General features: G+C 42.8%; 2 protein-coding genes across 2 annotated transcripts; both read right to left on the bottom strand.

Moving 5' to 3' along the window:
• Positions 1 to 6,080: 6,080 nt before the first annotated feature.
• Positions 6,081 to 10,294, bottom strand: LOC139565380 (cytochrome c oxidase subunit NDUFA4-like). Its single transcript, XM_071385672.1, has 4 exons — positions 9,822 to 10,294; positions 7,024 to 7,109; positions 6,771 to 6,831; positions 6,081 to 6,345 (listed from the first exon to the last, which is right to left on the bottom strand). The coding sequence occupies exons 1-4, from the start codon at positions 9,861 to 9,863 to the stop codon at positions 6,289 to 6,291; spliced, it is 246 nt and encodes an 81-aa protein (XP_071241773.1). The 5' UTR covers positions 9,864 to 10,294; the 3' UTR covers positions 6,081 to 6,288.
• Positions 10,295 to 13,455: 3,161 nt separating this feature from the next.
• On the bottom strand, positions 13,456 to 18,869 carry LOC139565381 (solute carrier family 35 member B1-like). The gene is made up of 9 exons (XM_071385674.1): positions 18,219 to 18,869; positions 17,602 to 17,705; positions 17,317 to 17,447; positions 17,180 to 17,210; positions 15,663 to 15,820; positions 15,400 to 15,526; positions 14,671 to 14,777; positions 14,306 to 14,459; positions 13,456 to 14,015 (listed from the first exon to the last, which is right to left on the bottom strand). The coding sequence occupies exons 1-9, from the start codon at positions 18,338 to 18,340 to the stop codon at positions 13,963 to 13,965; spliced, it is 987 nt and encodes a 328-aa protein (XP_071241775.1). The 5' UTR covers positions 18,341 to 18,869; the 3' UTR covers positions 13,456 to 13,962.

Here is an 18,869-nt window from a genome sequence, read left to right on the forward strand (position 1 = left end):
GACGGCACGTGTTTCCTTGCAGGTAAGCATGGTTGACAGAGGAAGAACAATGATTCCAAGCACCACCCTCCTTTTGAAGCTTCCAGTCTGTTATTCAAACTCAATCAGCATGACAGAGTGATCTCCAGCCTTGTCCTCGTCAACACTCACACCTGTGTTAACGAGAGAATCACTGACATGATGTCAGCTGGTCCTTTTGTGGCAGGGCTGAAATGCAGTGGAAATGTTTTTTTGGGGATTCAGTTCATTTGCATGGCAAAGAGGGACTTTGCAATTAATTGCAATTCATCTGATCACTCTTCATAACATTCTGGAGTATATGCAAATTGCCATCATACAAACTGAGGCAGCAGACTTTGTGAAAATTAATATTTGTGTCATTCTCAAAATGTTTGGCCACGACTGTACTCCTATTAGAGAAGAGTGTTGTATATCTTCTGAGGCTTTTCACCCAAACTCACAGAATGTGTATGAATGTACATTCATTTTCATCAGCGGTCATGATGAGAGCTACAGTAACATACCCAGCAATCCTCTGCAATAAGGCAGTGGAACATTTCTGTCTGTGGTCCCCTATGACTTCTTTGTACACGTGGCATGCGTGCACTTAGTGACAACATGATGAGAAGCCAGTCCTGACTCAGGAGGAACAGCATAGTGGGGTTCACTGGATTGTGTCAAAGCCCCAAGGCTGTGAAGTTGATGAGAGTAACTGTGTGATCTCTGTGCCACTGCTCATGTGGCAAATCAATGGAGATCTTTACAGCCATACAGAGTGGAGTGTTATAAGACATAAACAAGCAAATGTTGCTTGATCTACTGGTCTTCCTATTAGCCTCATGCTCATTCGTTTGTGTTCATGCCCTGGACAGTAATTACTGGTACCAAGATAGCAACGTGGCATAAAAGATAACAATCCAAAAACTGGAAACTGTTTCCCTTGCAGAAGGAGAAACAAGTTACACATATTTCTAAATGTGTTTATTTTTTACTCTAGGGCTTCCTTAGACCTACATCTGTCTCCCTCCCCGTCAGAGGACATTTTGGTTCAGTCCTGTTCCAGTTTCTCCTGGAGTCTGCCTCAGTTGTGTGGGTGTCTGTGTTCATTAGCTACAGATCTGAATTATGAGTAAGGCCCCTTTTCTTATAGTCTTACAGCAGCAAAACTGTTGTTTCTCCTCACAGCAGTCCTTACATCTCCCGGGGGTGCTTTTGGAGCACATTATCAGATCTTCTTCTGTCCAGTTAAAAAGGTACAGTTGGCAAAAGCTCCCTCTCAGCATTAAAGAAAGAGTCCCAACTGAAATGTCTGTGATTTATATTAAGAGACAGGACTGAGGGAATCTCACTGGGTCTTAAAATTCTAGACTGTACCTCCTCAAGGCGCTGGCTGTTAGAGTGACAGACTGTGCTATGTAGATTGACCAGGGGGGCCAATGGGAGGGCCACAGATCCCTGACAACACTCTGGGGCTTTGCATGTCATGATGGGAGGTCAGTGACACAGCCTGTTGGGATCTGAAGGGATGGCGAGATCATGTGGACCTCGAAGTAGAAGTTTGAAAGACTCACAGGATTTCTGGTCACTCTTAGATATTGTGGTAATAAAGTAGAACATGTGGAAATGGATCCTGTCGTCCATAGGTTGAACCACTACACAAAATATAAAAATACATAGATGATTCTACAATTTGGCAATGAAAATACAAAGTCAGGCTGCCTACAAAGACATATGATCCGTCTCTCTCACCAGTTTACCATTATCAAGACAGACAAAGCCCTTCCATTATCAGTGAACATGAAATGAATCCTACGAGACCATTTCAGCAAATAATTCAGCCATTATCATTCATGACTCAATCACAGTGGAAATTGCCAGGGGAAGACATGCCATCAGCCTTCAGTGGAGGAGAAGAAAAGAGAAGAGTGATGTTGGGGAAAACAAAAGGAAGACAGACTGGTGTTATTGATAAAGATATTATGCTTGGCCAGAGACAGGGTGCTTTCTATTTGGGCTGGTGATGGTAGCAGAGGGGGGTAAGGTGTGTTGGGTGGTTGGTGGTGGTGTGGTGCTAATCAGCTGCTGGCAAGCGTGTGAGCCGGCGGTCTCCTTGCGGCGGAACCCCAGGTCGAAAGCGGGTTTGAAGTTTAATGATGCCACCTGCCAGCCTTGCCAGTCTGCAAGCGCTAACGAGCTGGCAGCGCTGGTGGCTCGGGCCACAGCACCTGAAAATGCACCGTGTGTTTCAGGGGGGCGGGGTTCTACCAGGGCTGTTGAGGGGCTTGCTGGAGACCCAAGACGGCACGGAAGGCCCGCATCTCTTTGAAGAGCGCCCTCATTTCCATATTTCATTACGCACCGGTGACTGACAAGGCCCAGCCAGATGTTCTATTTTCAGCTATTTAAATTTTGACCTGCTTTCTTTCCACGGTTGAAGAAAAGATTAGATTAGATTTCAATCAACACACAGATGCCATGGATGATAAGAACTTGGATATAGATGTTTGTTTATCTGTTGTGGTTTTTTGTTGTCTATATTCTCCTATTGTATCTTACCCCTCTGAGTAAAGGTGTTGATAACACATAGACAGTAGCTGCCATTTAACTTCAGAATCAGGAAATGTTTCCAAAGTGACTCGGCACCTTAGACTCCAGCACAGTCCCTGATTCATTCCAATGGTATGTCCTTTGAATTGGCTGTTAAATTGCAGTGTCCTTACTCAATCTAACACTCAAAACTACATCGACAGCCCTGACCTTTCTGGGTGTCTGCAGCAAATGGCACTTTGTCAGAGGGAGTGAAGGAGCCCTAGGATCAATGTGATTGTCTTGGTATACAACAGCATTGACTTCACTCTATATATATGCATGCCTATTGGTTTGTCTGTGCATAATTGAGTTGTATTAGATAACAAAATGATGGCAGAGGAAGAATGATAGTGATCAGTGGGAGAAAGGGAGCAGAGAAAGAGACAAACTTTTATTTCGACAGGAAAAATATAGCTAGGATGACCTCTCCACAACCTCGCTCCTTTTCTCTCTGAATGAACGAAACTAGGCCAAAGGAAGACAGGTATTTAGAAGAATCATGTTGGGTGACTATGAGAGTGATCATGTACGGAGTGGTAAACTACAGCTGTTTCTGGTCTGGGTGTGTAGGGTGCCTGTGAAACCACAGTTCTGGAGACAGAGAGGGCTGTCAACACATGAGCATATCCATCACTCTAATTTAATCAGGTTTTAGCACCGTCAGCCTGTAACTCAATCATGAGCCTGGTTTCCCCTTTAGCAGCCTCTGCCACCTGTCATCACCACACAGTGCGTGTCAGATGAGGGTGTGTCGTTGGTATTATACACTGGGGTCGGTACGGCACAGCTGTACGTGTGAGGGGTCACCTGCTGCCTGTCAAACCTAATTTGTAGTGCAATAAATCTTGGTATACTGTACAGTTTATCATTAAAATCCACCTCATGATTCCTATTCTTCATTGTTTTAATCGAATAATAATACACAGCACCAAGCACTGAGGCCATCTAAATCTCTAAATATCTCTGCAAAGATATCTAATATAAGATATTCATATCCGTGATTTACCAGAGGATCCTTCTACTAAGAATGCTATGATCCTGGGTAAACATTCATATAGCCGGAGAGAGTAGTGACTGTTCTGATAAAGATTGAAACCCCGGCTCTTTGCCTTAATGGGTTATAAATTGTCAAAGAAAACATGATTAATATCAGAAGACTAAATGTCATGTTTACTTCCGATTTGAAATTGCGGTTGAACTCTGTGAACCACAGTGATGTTGGGGGAATGAGCAAGGGAGGGAGGGGGGCATTGCAGAATTATTGCTGTTGTATATTGAAGCTGAAAACGAATGAAAGTGGGCTGGTGGCATGTGAACTATGTGACCACAGTGTTGCTGTGTTTAGCAGTGAAACCATCGATTCGTAATACCTTCAGATTCACTACTCACCAAACATGGAGACAGATCTCTGTATTGTTCATGCTGTTATTGAAACCCTGCTAGCCTGTGTGTGCATGCATGTATGCACACACTGTGACTCAGATTGCCTGGGTGTCTAGGATTGGCCTCAAATGCTGAGTGCCATCCAGTTATACATTATACCAGGCTAAACTGCTATGTAACCTTAACATGCCTGTGTGACAGAGCTAATGTCTACCGAGTAGAGACATGCAGTACCAGTCAAAAGTTTGGACACACCTACTCATTCAAGGGTTTTTCTTTATTTTTTATTATTTTCTACATTGTAGAATAATAGTGAAGACATCCAAACTATGAAATAACACATATGAAATAATGTAGTTACCAATGAGCATTGGTTGAGAATTCCAAGAGTGTGCAAAGCTGTCATCAAGGCAAAGGGTGGCTACTTTGAAGAATCTCAAATATAAAATATATTTAGATTTGTTTAACACTTTTTTGGTTACTACATGATTCCATGTGTTATTTCATAGTTTTGATGTCTTCACTATTATTCTACAATGTAGAAATAGTACAAATAAATTGAGTAGGTGTGTCCAAACTTTTGACTGGTACTATAAATAAAAAATTATAAAACTTTGTCTGCATAGCATAAAGTACACATGAATGTAAATATGTAATTAGTACCTGTGTGCACACACACAAACTGCAGTGGAAGCATTCCAAGTACCTACTCAGATTGTCAGAAGATATGAAGCAGGGGATAGGTATACAGGGCGGCAGGTAGCCTAGTGGTTAGAGTTGGGCCAGTAACCAAAAGGTTGCTGGACTGACTCCTGGAGCTGACATGGTAAAAATCTGTTGTTCTGCCCCTGAACAGGGCAGTTAACCCACTGTTCCCCAGTAGGCTGTCATTGTAAATAAGAATTTGTTCTTAAAGTAAATTCTGGATGGACAGTGTGTTGCTGGCCGATGTGACCAAGAGGTCATGTGAAAAAGAGTAAAAATGCTGGCCAGTGGTTAAGAATTCATGCAAACTTTTCTATGTACAGCCGGTTTCTCACTATTGACTGGTCTTCCAGTTCTAGGGAGCCGTCACCACGTAATAAAGAGGACCAATAATATATATCCAATTTTATATTGTGACAATATTTTGTATGACTAAGCAGAGGTCTCACGGTCAGAAAAATACTCATGGCCCCAATTACAGTGGTCTCTGATAAAGCACAGAAAGTAGTCTTCAGATTAGTTTACAACCTGAAGATTTCAGCATAATCAAAGGGGTTCTTTGTAAAACAAATTAAAGTTGTGAAGGAAACAGTTTCATCTCTCAACTGAAACAATTATTGTATTGGAGACAAAGCCTGTTCCAACCTTTAAGAGGGGAAGGTCTTATATGTGACACTTTATGCCAATGTGAAGACATCCTTGACATTTCCAGCATTGTGTTGGCTGCACATCCTTTTCAGAGTTTTCCCAGCCTGAGAGACGCAGTGTGACCTGATGACATTCACAAACTCATCAGAGCCATGACATTCTAGGAAACACCTCCGCACCAGTCTCCCTGAGAACCAGGTTTTATCTGCTCTGTTTATTACTCTCGGGAACATTATCATTGCTTTATTGGTTGCTAATACAATGCCAACTTTTATAGTTTGTCTGTTATCCTTTACTCCCACCTGCCTGGTTTTAGTCAGTGAGTGATTGCAGACCTTCAGACAACATGGCCTATAATGGTGCAGTGCAGCCTTGAACAGATGGTCAGACCATGTGAAGATCTATCAAAAGGCACACAGCAAGAGCATGTTAAGGGCTCATCTGAACTTGTGGGTGAGCATATGCAGTACCAAGCATGTTGTCATACTTTAAATTACACACTGGACCGTAGTCAAGCGTATTATGATATACATGTATGCAGACAAAGGCACCAGGCAGAAAAGGAGGGCAAGGACGACAAAAGGTGGAATGAGGCAAAAACCAAGAGCAAAATATTGACAGTCAAGATAGTGTGGGGAAACAAAAATGACTGACTTCATGATTTCAAACCTATAACGTGGTACGAGAATATCATGTTTTAGGATCAAATCAGTCCTGAACCCCTTTAAACACAGACTACAAAGAAATACAGACAATTTTCTCTGTACACAGGAGAAAAGACTCCTTCACTTTATTGATGCACAACCATGAGGTTGAGAGAGACAAAAAAAGAGACAGTCAAAGGGGACAGAACTTGTGCGGTTTAGCCTCTTTGCATCCACTGGTTTCAAGTTAGAGGTGTAAAGGAAGTCAGTGTTAGAATAAGTCATTTTTTTCCTCAAGCCTTTGGTGCAGCAGAAGAGTTTAGAAGTCAGGACCCTCTTTCTTCAGCTTGCTGTAGTCCATGTTCACTGAGTAAAACTATGAATGAAATAAAGGAACAATAAAGTTTAAGGACAAGACCATCAGAGATCAAATATTGATGAATAACAGTAGATATTCTAAGCAAAAACCTGCCTTTACTTTCTGAATCATTCCCAGGTTTGTTATTCAGTCAGTGTCAAACTTGCTTTGTTGTTGTGACTGACAATTAGATTGGCTGATCAGATTACTTACTAAACTAACAGGATTATACTGTATAATTAATTCAACTATGGGATGAGTGGAATCAGACGACAGCTCAATGACATTTTTGGCTCAAGCCACTACATTAACATGTTCCCTCACTGCGCTGTACAACCTCTGCTCACTACCATGTGCGGCAGAGACCAAGTTTAATGCACTGACCATTGTGATACAGGATGGGCCGTTATGTCTGGATAAATGTAAGTGAGTGAGTGACCTACCTTGTGCTGCTGTGTGGGTTCCGTCTTGTTCCATGGCTCGGGGTTGCCATTGCGATTCCAACTACAACATACATATTGAAATGAAAAGTTTAACTAATAGCAATATACGCATCCTGCACATTGAAATTGACACCGGAGTCTGACTTATGACTAAAACACTCAAGGTCAATCCAGTTACTATGCGGTTCTCATTTCAGACGGTTTCCATTTGAACTGGATTCATATTAGCAGAGTGTTTTACAAGGGCCCTTACCTGACATGGGGTCCCATTGCCAGGCGCAAGAGATACGCTCCAGACATAACCGTCCCACCACCGATGAAGATGAAAAGGGGGACCAGCTGGAGGGAATAGAAAAGAGTTAGGGGGAACAATAGAGGACAGGGTAAGGTGGCAATCAAGGGAAATATGGCTGACCCCATTCAGTCAACTTGTCGATCGTTTGGTCGATAGATGTTTTTATGGCACAGTAGACACCTGTCTGATTCGTGCCCGTCTCAGTGGACTAATCCATTGCGGAGGCCGCTGGGGATGGCACAGTCCATCACACTAAGATGAGCATCGGCAACGCAAGGCACAGGTGCCGTGAGGGTATTTGAGAAAATTTTGAAAACAAATTAAACTCCATTGGTTTTCCATAAATGGCTACTGCTTTGGACCTGAAGCTGTTTGTGAGAATATTCCTTAGGCCTATAGTATGTGTGAAGAAAATGTGTCTTAAGTATAATTAAAAAATGTAAGTGTGGCTTAGATGTACAAGGTTTGTGTCTCTCCAGAATCTGCTCTCTACCACCAATTTGTGTGCATTCATTGTTTCATAACTTCATTGTGTGAATTGGTTTGCCCTTTGAGTGTCTTTCAAGTCACGATTACATATAAACTCAGCAACAAAAAAAAAATCCTTTCACTGCCAACTGCATTTATATTCAGCAAACTTAACATGTAAATATTTGTATGAACATAACAAGATTCAACAACTGAGACAAACAGAATAAGTTCCACAGACATGTGTCCCTGAACAGGTGGGGGTCAAAATCAAAAGTAACAGTCAGTATCTAGTGAGGCCACCAGCTGCAGTGCATCTCCTCCTCATGGACTGCACCAGATTTGCCAGTTCTTGCTGTGAAATGTTACCCCACTCTTCCACCAAGGCACATGCAAGATCCCGGACATTTCTGGGGGAAATGGCCCTAGCCCTCACCCTCCGATCCAACAGGTCCCAGACATGATGGGATTGAGATCCGGGCTCTTCGCTGGCCGTGGCAGAACACTGACATTCCTGTCTTGCAGGATATCACACACAGAACGAGCAGTATGGCTGGTGGCATTGTCATGCTGGAGGGTCATGTCAGGATGAGCCTGCAGGAAGAGTACCACATGAGGGAGGAGGATGTCTTCCCTGTAAAGCACAGCGTTGAGATTGCCTACAATGACAACAAGCTCAGTCTCATGATGCTGAGACACACCACCTCAGACCATGACGGACCCTCCACCTTGAAATTGATCCCGCGCCAGAGTACAGGTCTCGGTGTAACCCTCATTCCTTCGACAATAAACACGAATCCAACCATCACCCCTGGTGAGACAAAACTGCGACTCATCAGTGAAGAGCACTTTTTGCCAGTCCTGTCTGGTCCAGTGACGGTGGGTTTGTGCCCATAGGCGACGTTGTTGCAGGTAATGTCTGGTGAGGACTTGCCTTAAAACAGCAAGCCCTCAGTGGAGCCTGTCTGAGCACTGATGGAGGGACTGAGTTCTTGGTATAACTCGGGCAGTTGTTGCCAAACTGGACCTGTCCCACAGATGTGATGTTCAGATGTACCGATCCTGTGCAGGTGTTACACATGGTCTGCCACCGCGAGGACGATCAGCTGTCCTTCCTGTCTCCAATTTATTGCCCTAGCCACATCTGCAGTCCTCATGCCTCCTTGCAGCATGACTAAGGCACATTCACACAGATGAGCAGGGACCCTGGGCATTTTTCTTTTGGTGTTTTTCCAGAGTCAGTAGAAAGGCCTCTTTAGTGTCCTAAGTTTTCATAACTGTGACCTTAATTGCCTACCGTCTGTAAACTGTTAGTGTCTTAACGACCGTTCCACAGGTGCATGTTCATTAATTGTTTATGGTTCATTGAACAAGCATGGGAAACAGTGATTAACCCCTTTACAATGAAGATCTGTGAATTGGTACATTTGACGTTAATTCCAATCATTTCTAATCTATCTTCGTTTGTTTGGTTACGGTAATTTATGTTAATTCAATATATTATTATTAGTCGTTTACCATTCTCATTGTCGGATCGGACACGTTTGCAGAGCTCACAATTTATGCCACAAGAAAAAGACTCCCTACCCCTGGTGTAGCCTATTACCTGCAACTTCAGGAGCGTAATGGCAGGACCGAGGGTCGTCTATAAAAATATTTAGTCAACTGGATTGCTTTCGTCCCCCCCAAAAAATACTTTCGCCAAAGTCCCGAGACTACAGTTACCCGATTTCCACCAAATAAAACTTGATTTAAAAAATATATAAAGTACTTTCATAGCTAGATAACCTTTTTCAATAAAGGCCCACTACACTGGCATAGTAACGTTATGTCCTCGGTTAACCGCCTCGTCCTTGACGGAGTCGAGGCCTTTTTTGGCAGGTCGCAATTCCAGCAACTAACCATCTAGCTAAACACGCTCACTCCCTCCCACTTAAAAAGTGTAAATAATAGTAACTATATATTCAATTATTTTTGAGACCTTGCCCTTTCAAGTACATAACCCACACTGTCTACAGTAGCTAACTAGTTAGCAAACGGGGCAGTTTAAGTCTGTGGTAAATGCCATCACTTGTCAATCAACGATCAATGCAGCAAACACCATATCGTTATATTCAATCTTGTCATTTTCCAAACACTCAACAATACATGACAAAAAGGCGACATTTGGGTGAAACGAGTAACGTAGTAAAAATCGAGGTTAGCTTCGAAGTTAACGTTAGCACGACGCAAATCCCCCCCAAAAATGTATACGATTTAGCAAACTTCACGATTTCACATGTACTTACTGCTGGATGGCTTTTAAGTTGCCGGCTAACTGTGCTCAGCATTGTGAGGGTTTACTTCTCCCAATTTGTACAGAAATAACCGGATCAATGTAGGCCTTGCCAGGCAGGAACAGAGCGTATTTTCAGATGCGTTTCAGAGATATGAATGATTTTTATAACTAACCCAAGATAGACTACAGTCTGTCGTTTCCAATGGGAGCAGATGAACGAATCATAGTGGGTCGAACAAACAAGGAGGTGGGAGCAAAGCACGAGCCAGTGAGATCCATTCGCCCTTGCACGCCTTCTAAACAATGCATTTTTTTCTTTGGTAAAGTCTACAGATTCTAGTTTTGGAAACAGAAACCTGTATGGAGATAAAATGTTTCATCGATGAGAAAATTTTCAGAACTTCGGCCAAAGTCCATCTCGTTCAATCTGCTCCCACTGCCGGCCACTAAGCTTCCTCTCGTCACCATATTTGGTAGTGAGTGGAAACGCCAACCGGATGCTTCACATTTATACATCCGGTGAAATATCTGTCTCATTGTTCTATCTGTGGAGATTCCTCACGCCCTTGAGTCCTCAACTCGTTCTTCTTCTTCTTTGGTGTGGTTTAACGGCGGTTGGCATCCATTCAATATATGTTGCATTACTGCCACTAACTACGCTCGGGTCTAAATCCCTTATACTTTACGGAACAAAATGAAATACAATAATATGAAGAAAAAACTGTCATCTAACCATTAAAAACCCACCACCCAATTCCAATATTTAAAACCCTATCTGGACACCACCACTCAACACACTCTGTAACTCTTCTGAAGTAAAATCTCATACACCCAAATATTTCTCTGCAGCAGCCACCAGAACCTCTCTTTTCTGGGACTTACGTTCCATCCCTGTGGTTGATAACCATTGCTATAAACGTTAAGAAGCCAATCTTACTGAAGCATATGTCACTCATAATCCTATCCTTCTGTTCTGGCACAGATCTACTACTCACACGGATCCTCTCAGGATCCCTCCCCCTTGAACCATCTTCCTCTACTTTCTTCACTGCCTCAGCATAGGACACCCTCTGCACTACTCTAATCCTGGTAACCTCAACCTGCCTCTCTCGCAACAGACACTTCTGATCCATGGGCACCCCTACAATTAACACGTAGCGCTTCTTTCCCCAATACTACACATTCCTTTGTCTCATGTCCTTCTGCACACTTCTCACACCTAGGAACCTACCTCCTATACACTGCTGCCACGTGCCCATAAGCTTGACACCTGTAACAACCTAATGGATTCAGCACAAAAGCTTGTACGGGATAACTGAAATATCCTAACATCACTTTGTCAGGCAAAGACTCAACATCAAAACTCAAAAGAACAGATAATGACTCTTCTGTTTCACCACTCACGCCACCCTGTCTGAGTTGCACCAAACGACGAGCATCACAAACACCGGGTGTCTTCCCCTTCATCTGGTCCACATTCACATTTACCGCTACCCCAGTAATAACTCCTTTCAATGGCACCCTGTTCTTGAGAAAAAAACAAGTCACCACTCTTGTCCCCATTTGTGTGGCGCGCTCCCTCCGACTGACAGAAATTCAAATAATTATCACAAGCACACTTCGGGTTATCTTCACTGACTCCACAGCACCCAACTCCATTTTCACCCACCCTGAAACCACATATGGATCAGCCAAAAAGCAGGGGCCTACTTTCTCCAAAAATGTCACTTCTACTGTAACACTCATATTTATCCTGACCATCGGTACAAGGCTCAGGCTCCAAGAACCTCACCAAACCTGGTACCAAAAACTGGGCCACCTCTGGTAATTCACCCTCATTCACTTCCATTTCGACTCCAGAACTGGATCCGGTGTACGGCTCACTCTGTTTGCACTTGCCACCAGCCTTCTTCGACCTACCATCTCCCTTTTTTCGCCATCTTCAACAGATTCAATCTCACCCTCTGCCACACTTACTCTCTTCAACCGCCACCTCTCTCTTTCCCTCCATTCTCCCACAATATTCCATAAATACGTTGCCATGTGATAATAGTGCATTTCTCCTAACATACATCTCGTTTTTTACCCTCTCAAGGGACTCACTTTCCTTCTCCCTTGATCAAAGTCTCCATTCCTCTCCTCCTTCTCAACAAAGTACAACATTTTACACTGCAGTTTTATTTTCATTTTCAACCAGTAGGCAGAGATGGTTTAGTTAATCCCACCACATAATGTTTTTCATCTGGCAGTAAATAAAGTACCTAAACCTACTAAATGTCACGTCCTGGCCTTAGAGATCCTTTTTATGTCTCTGTTTTGGTTGGTCAGGGCGTGAGTTTGGGTGGGCATTCTATGTCTGGTGTTCTATGTTGTCCTTGTGTTGTATTTCTGTGTGTTTGGCCTGATATGGTTCTCAATCAGAGGCAGCTGTCATTCATTGTCTCTGATTGAGAATCATATTTAGGTAGCCTGTTCCCACCTGTTTGTGGGTGGTTGTTTCCCGGTTTAGTGTTTGTTTTCACCTTTCTGGACTGTTGTTTTTGTTCAGTATTCATTCTTTATAAAATGTATTATGAATACGTACCACGCTGCACTTTGGTCCTCTTCTCCTTCCACCATCGACAACCGTTACACTAAAGCTTTTACCAGTCCAATTATATCTGATTATATTCAATCACTGATTAGCCTACTTCAAGGAAGGGAATAAGGAAGGATGCTTTTTCAAAGTATTTGAACAAGACCTCAGTAGGTTTGAAGATGAATCCCACCAGTCATACAACAGAAGCATTCATGGGAGAATATTTGTAGAGGGATGTCAGATTACTTTCACTTGACTCTGTCTCACACACCTACAGTACATTCAGTAATGATACTCCAGCGTCTTCAGGGGTAGACCAAGCTAGACTCAAACTAACCCTTCATCTGTTCATCCAATACCTGAGCCACTATGCCTAGCTGTCGGAAGCTCTTAACTAGGTGGGATGCAACACTATCCCCTGGGAAGCGCACAACGACATCATCCCACTTCTGATACCAACACAGCAATTTTGTTGGGTAGCCGACCGGGACTCAAACCTACGTCCAAACCACTGCACCATCAGGTCCTCTGGTGTTGAACGAAGGAGGCTATAAAACAGTATAGTACTGTTCAACTACTGCTATTTGACAGCATTCTTGTATATTATAAGGGTGATGCTACATCAGAGAACAGCATCCTCACACTACATGTGTTGTAATTCATCTGTCTCTATTAGCAGGACATTGGGATAGCTTGCCCAAACAGTGGGCTGGACAATTTAGTTTTCTGTGTGCTCTGCCAGCGTCCTGCAGCTCACCCGGTTAATCAGATTGCCTCGCCAACATCTACCAATGTTAGTTTCCTCTGAATTGTATTTTCACTGAAAATTGGTCATTAACATCTCATAAGAGTTTCTGCACAGCCTGTCTATGATGCTGTGTGGGAAAGTTCCAACCAGTGAAGTAGACCTAATTTGATAGACTACAACGAACAAACCTTCCAAAAGTCTTTCAGTATTATGTAAAACAAATGCACTCCCATGACATGTATACATGATACATTTATAATTTTGAGAAAGAACTAGGTCATTGTCAGCCTGGTGTTACAATCCTAGAACCATGGAAAACATGTTTAATCGTTTATTAGGGTGTTTTTCTGTAACCAATTTCTTTACGATTACAAATACCAGTGAAAACCAGGCATTCCTTGGTGATGAGTTCATGAGGTAAATCTTGGGGCTGAGATTCATAGGCCTGTGTGGTTTAGATGTAGTCCAATGGGAGGAGCAGCCTCAACCACCACAAGGGATTTGACGTGCATGTTGTCATCTTTCCTCTGCCCACCCATCTCATTCTGCCCCATTTCCTCTTCATGTGGATGTGGTCTTGCGGTCTAAGTAGATGATGCTTGTCTGTCTTAGTAGGTTCAGGAGAATGGGGACGTTTGAAAACATAGGGGCTTCTTTCATGATTATGTAAAAAAAATCTAAATGATAATATGGTAACTAACAATGACTAAGTGTATGTATGTGTACTGCCTAGGCAAGATGTGGTAAGAAAATCAGAGAGATATGGATTTCTGTCCACTGGACTTTCAGTTTGTCAGTTTTGCCATGACACATATTCCAGGTTCCTTAGTGTGTGGTCTTCTTTGGTGTCTTGCCAAATTTGGCATCAAACCCGAGACCTTAAATGAAAAAGCACATGATACAATTAAGACAGTAGAGGTGTCTAGTTATCTCATCAACCAAAAAGAGACTTCACTACTAGTTGAGGCCTATGAGCTCTAATGGAACATTTCCATAAGCAGCTGAAGAGCAGCTCACTATTTCAACTATGAGGTGAAGCATAAAGTTACTACAGACACAGGAGCACATGGTGGAGGGAGATGGCGAGCGAGCGTGAGAGAGATTGAAACAGAGAGATAGTCACAACATCAGAGATATTAAGAGTTAACAAGTTAATGTTGTTACTCACCAAGGAACACCAGGATAGTGCCGACCCACTGCATGGTGATGAGGACGTTGCCGAACAGAAGGACAGAGCCCAGGATGGTAAAGAACTTCCGTGTGGTCGTGACGATGGAGCAGGTGAGAGGGCCGAAGTACACCACAGTCATGAAGATGAAGGTCTAAGAGAGGAATTGGAGTGAATGACTGTTACTATAAAAGACCCTCTGCAATGAGAATGAGAGCAAAATAGCGAAAGACCACTGTAAACCACATACTGGCACTTATCCATAAGAATCACACGCATGTGAACCAATTAAAATGTATGTGATTTGCAGACATGGAAATGTTTTCCTTTTAACACACACACAGTCACACCCATGTGAGACCCACCTGTCCTAAAGCACTAGTTATTCCAAACAAAAGGATGTTCCAGAAGATGCTGGGGTGACGGTCTGTGAAGCTCAGGAAGTCCCATACCTCACCTGTCCACAACACCCCTGAAAGAAAAACACATGGGATCATTTACTGAAAGTGACACAATTCAGCATAAATTGATTTATTTTATCCTGCTTGTAACAATTGCTTTTTTGTATTTATTATTTTTTATTTAACCTTTATTTAACTAGGCTGCTTGATTCTTATTTTTTAACCTCAAGTTTAAGGATTGGTTAGCCTTTTCTTCTGCTACAAATGGGGGGAGAAGCCAATTAATTACTTTAATTGTTTTGGAATCAAACCCATGCTGAGATTTGGTTCCATGACTTTATGGTGAAAATGCCTGTTCCAAAATCAAAATCAACAGTGGATTAAGGGCTCCCCCTACTGGTACAGAGCAGTAACAGCAGTTTGATTGGGTTGAATAGAACTGGGGAAGTGGGGACTGCTTTGGCCAAAACCGAAAAAAGGGTTTCTGATAAAAGTAAGGCTGTAGAAAAGCATGAGATTGGGACACTTAGACTGAGAAGGAAGATCTGAGATGAAGATATTTTATTGAATAGATAATGGTGTATTTAGTAGAGACGTGGAGCTGGCAGAGATAGAGATACAGAAGAAACACAAAGCAGAGAGATCGGACAAAGTGTATATTTTCACACTAGTGGGGGGAAACAGGTATCTCACCTAGTCCCAGCACCAGGGTGGACCACATGTTGATGTTGAGCATCATGTGGTTGGCACTGGTCTGGAAGAGACTCCTCATGTGGTCCTGGGCCACACCAGTCAAACCATCCATGGTCAGAGATAGCAGCTAGGATACAGGGAGAGAGAAGGTCACATTTACAAACCCACAGAGGCACAGACAGCGAATACACATATAGGCAGAGAGAAACACAGACCAGGTCACAGAGATAATACCACAGGCAAATGAGGACAGTTACACTCACCAACAGGATCTCCCCGAAGCCAAAAGCAGATTCTGTGGAAGTGACACTCTTGTTGGGTTTATAGAGGAACAGGGCTACCCCGCTGACGATCAACAGCACACACAGGTACTTGGCCAGTGGGTATTTCTTCCTCAGTACAAATACACCCAGAATCATCACTGTGGAACCAAAGGCAAAGGGATGTGAGGGGTGGTTATCAGCAGCAGCCATCACTGGTCTATTAGGTTGATGTGCACATAGAAAGACAAGTCAGTCAGGGGGTACAAACCATGGCTATGTAGATTAATGGGCTGCACGTGCTCAAGGGATAAGACTGGTCAGTGTATTACTATAGAACACACTAACCTTAGACAGTGTTTACATATTGCAACATACTGGGCGGGACAGAAGACTAGGCTCATGTACTTATTGACCATACGTCAGGACTACCGGGCATGATGACTCCTTGCTGTCCCCAGTCCACCTGGCCTTGCTGCTATTCCAGTTTCAACTGTTCTGCCTGCAGTTATGGAACCGCCACCTGTCCCAGACCTGCTATTTTCAACTCTTAATGATCGGCTATGAAAAGCCAACTGAAAATGATTCATGATTATTATTTGACCATGCTTGTCACTTATGAATATTTTGAACATCTTGGCATAGTTCTGTTATAATCTCCACCCGGCACAGCCAGAAGAGGACTGGCCACCCCTCATAGCCTGGTTCCTCTCTAGGTTTCTTCCTAGGTTTTGGCCTTTCTAGGGAGTTTTTCCTAGCCACCGTGCTTCTACACCTGCATTGCTTGCTGTTTGGGGTTTTAGGCTGAGTTTCTGTACAGCACTTCGAGATATTAGCTGATGTACGAAGGGCTATATAAAATAAACTTGATTTGATTTGATTGTTAGCATGACACTTGCAGTCATAGGGTAGTCTACATGGGGAGTCAGAGACTCACAGCAGGTGCATGCAAATAGAATGTATGTTTATTAAACAGGGACACTGAGTTTGGAAGGGCTGATGGGATGTGTAGTTTAAAAAAGGTGCAATATGCAGAAATCACACAGATATTTCCTGGTTGCTAAAATTATAATAGTTTGTCAAATTTCAGTGTATGTGACAAAACAAGCCACGTATAGAGTAAATAATCATTGTATCATACAAAACCGAAAGTAAAAGGTGCAAAAATAAAACTTAAGAACGGGAAGAATAGAAATAGTGAACAGAACAGATACATCGCTTCTTAGACTGGCTTGCAATGAGAATGACAAATCTATAAGTCATATTTCAATGTGAATTTGGTTCTGTCGCCCAAAAAGTTACATATTGCAGCTTTAAAAATGGCACTAGAAATGCAGATAAGGGCTGACACTGAAACATGACACACTGCTGCAGTAAGAGGCCATGCAATAAAATAAGGCAAACTAACCCCTCAAACCTGCACTGGTCACCAAGCCAAAGGCTGCATATGACTTGTTAATTACATATTCAGGTGTTGCGAGTGGGGTCAGGATGAGCAATAATATAATTATTACACTTACCTGGGATGGGCTTACAAGACTTCCCCAACACCTGTGACAACAATAGAGAGGTTGTTTAGATATTAAAATAATAAAATATCACAACAAATTATGATGATGACAGTGAGACACTGTATGGGCTGAGGGATAAGACTGACCTGTGTGGGGTAGTTGACATACTGTAGGGCAGAGTTGCTGGATACCATGGCTCCAAGATAAGACAGGGAACACACTCCATAGAGCCAGCTCTTGGTGTGGTCTGGTCTGGAACCCTCAAAAAACTGAATCACTAATGGGGAGGAGGCAGAGAAGAGACTATAATACATGGAGATTCACTACCAACAGACCATTGAAACACCCATGGGGGGCAAGATATGTTGGAGATTACTGTGTTGGGCAGAAGGTGAAAGGCCACGACTGATGACTATGTGTGGTTGACTCACAGATCTTGGCAAACCCAGCATTGATGATGCATTGGATGAACACCAGCGTTGTGGCATAAACAAACTTCTCCTTCTTCTCCCCCTCACCATACTGTCCTCGGGTACTGGGTAAATCAGACAAACAGCATTATGACAATGTATCAGTGCAACCACTCATGTTAATCCAGAGTTAATCCACTTCTTATTACACATATAAGACAGGTGTGACTCACAACAACACACAGGCCTTGATATTCAGCAAGGGAATTATTTGTTAATTAAACTGTGGAGTATCTGTAGCTATAAAAAGAGAATGAGAGGGCATTCTGCTCTGGTTGACTACAGATACAAATCATCACTGGAAACAAGATGAGATTCCTCACCCTTGAGTGACATACCATTCAAGACATATCTACAGTATGTAGCAAGCTAATAACATAGGGATATACTTTTTTGAAAATGTTCAGCTCTGTAGAGTTGGCTCGCCTACATTAAATAATGACATGAACTTGTTGCACTACAGCATCAACAACTAACATATGTGCACAAAGAAACAGCCAATAAAAGAAATGTGCATCAAGAGCCTATGTTTTGAAATCAATGATGTCGCTCGGATGTCAGACCAGAAAACGACTTACATTGTCTCTTGTAATATGCCATAGTAAAAATAACAAACGAAGACTCCGAGAAAACAGACAATGAATCGTATACGCTCGTTCTGCAATAGCGAGGGCTTCCCTGCTCCCTTTCCTGCAGCCATGCTGTCCTCTAGCTGTCCGGGTATAGAAACCGATACAGATCCGATCCCCGTACCCCTCAAAGCAACGTCCCGCTCCACAATCCCAGATATCACAAGCCCGGAAATGGTGACGCTGTTACCCTAACTTGGCAGACAGTTGCTAATTTGACTACAGATCCGTCCGTGGTTCCTCTTCAAAGATTTAGCTAATTGTGCCTGTTAGCTAGCTGACTTTGCTAGCTAGCTAACGTTAGTTAGCCAACGTTAGATTGGTGGGTTGGTTATTAGCTAGCAATTAGCTAAATCCATAATTGTTGTCAATCCAGCTGTCGCAGTATAGTGTTGAATCCGGAATATATGTCCTTAATTGCAGGTCTCTCGTACTGGCAAACGTTACTCCTGTCCCGATCCAGGTTATGTCAAAGGCATCCCATTCAGACAATTTTCCCGGTGGAAAGGATACCGGAGTGTAGTTGTTTTCATTGAGATACGTCAGAGAACAAGCTTGCTCAAAGACCTCAGTGGTTCATTAAGAGCCCTCAACGGATAT

This window comes from Salvelinus alpinus, chromosome 36 (genome assembly GCF_045679555.1).
Source record: "Salvelinus alpinus chromosome 36, SLU_Salpinus.1, whole genome shotgun sequence".
Taxonomy (NCBI): domain Eukaryota; kingdom Metazoa; phylum Chordata; class Actinopteri; order Salmoniformes; family Salmonidae; genus Salvelinus; species Salvelinus alpinus.

Bases quoted from the DNA above. Each gene is read 5' to 3' on its own strand.
- LOC139565380 (XM_071385672.1), bottom strand. From the start codon at position 9,863: ATGCTGAGCACAGTTAGCCGGCAACTTAAAAGCCATCCAGCA. The intron at 6,832-7,023 runs GTAAGGGCCCTT...TGTATGTTGTAG, and splicing joins GCAATGGGACCCCATGTCAG to TTGGAATCGCAATGGCAACC. The intron at 6,346-6,770 runs GTAGGTCACTCA...TTTCATTCATAG, and splicing joins AACCCACACAGCAGCACAAG to TTTTACTCAGTGAACATGGA.
- LOC139565381 (XM_071385674.1), bottom strand. From the start codon at position 18,340: ATGGCTGCAGGAAAGGGAGCAGGGAAGCCCTCGCTATTGCAGAACGAG. The intron at 17,448-17,601 runs GTGAGTCAACCA...CCTCCCCATTAG, and splicing joins TGCTGGGTTTGCCAAGATCT to TGATTCAGTTTTTTGAGGGT. The intron at 15,527-15,662 runs GTGAGTGTAACT...CCTGTATCCTAG, and splicing joins GCTTCGGGGAGATCCTGTTG to CTGCTATCTCTGACCATGGA.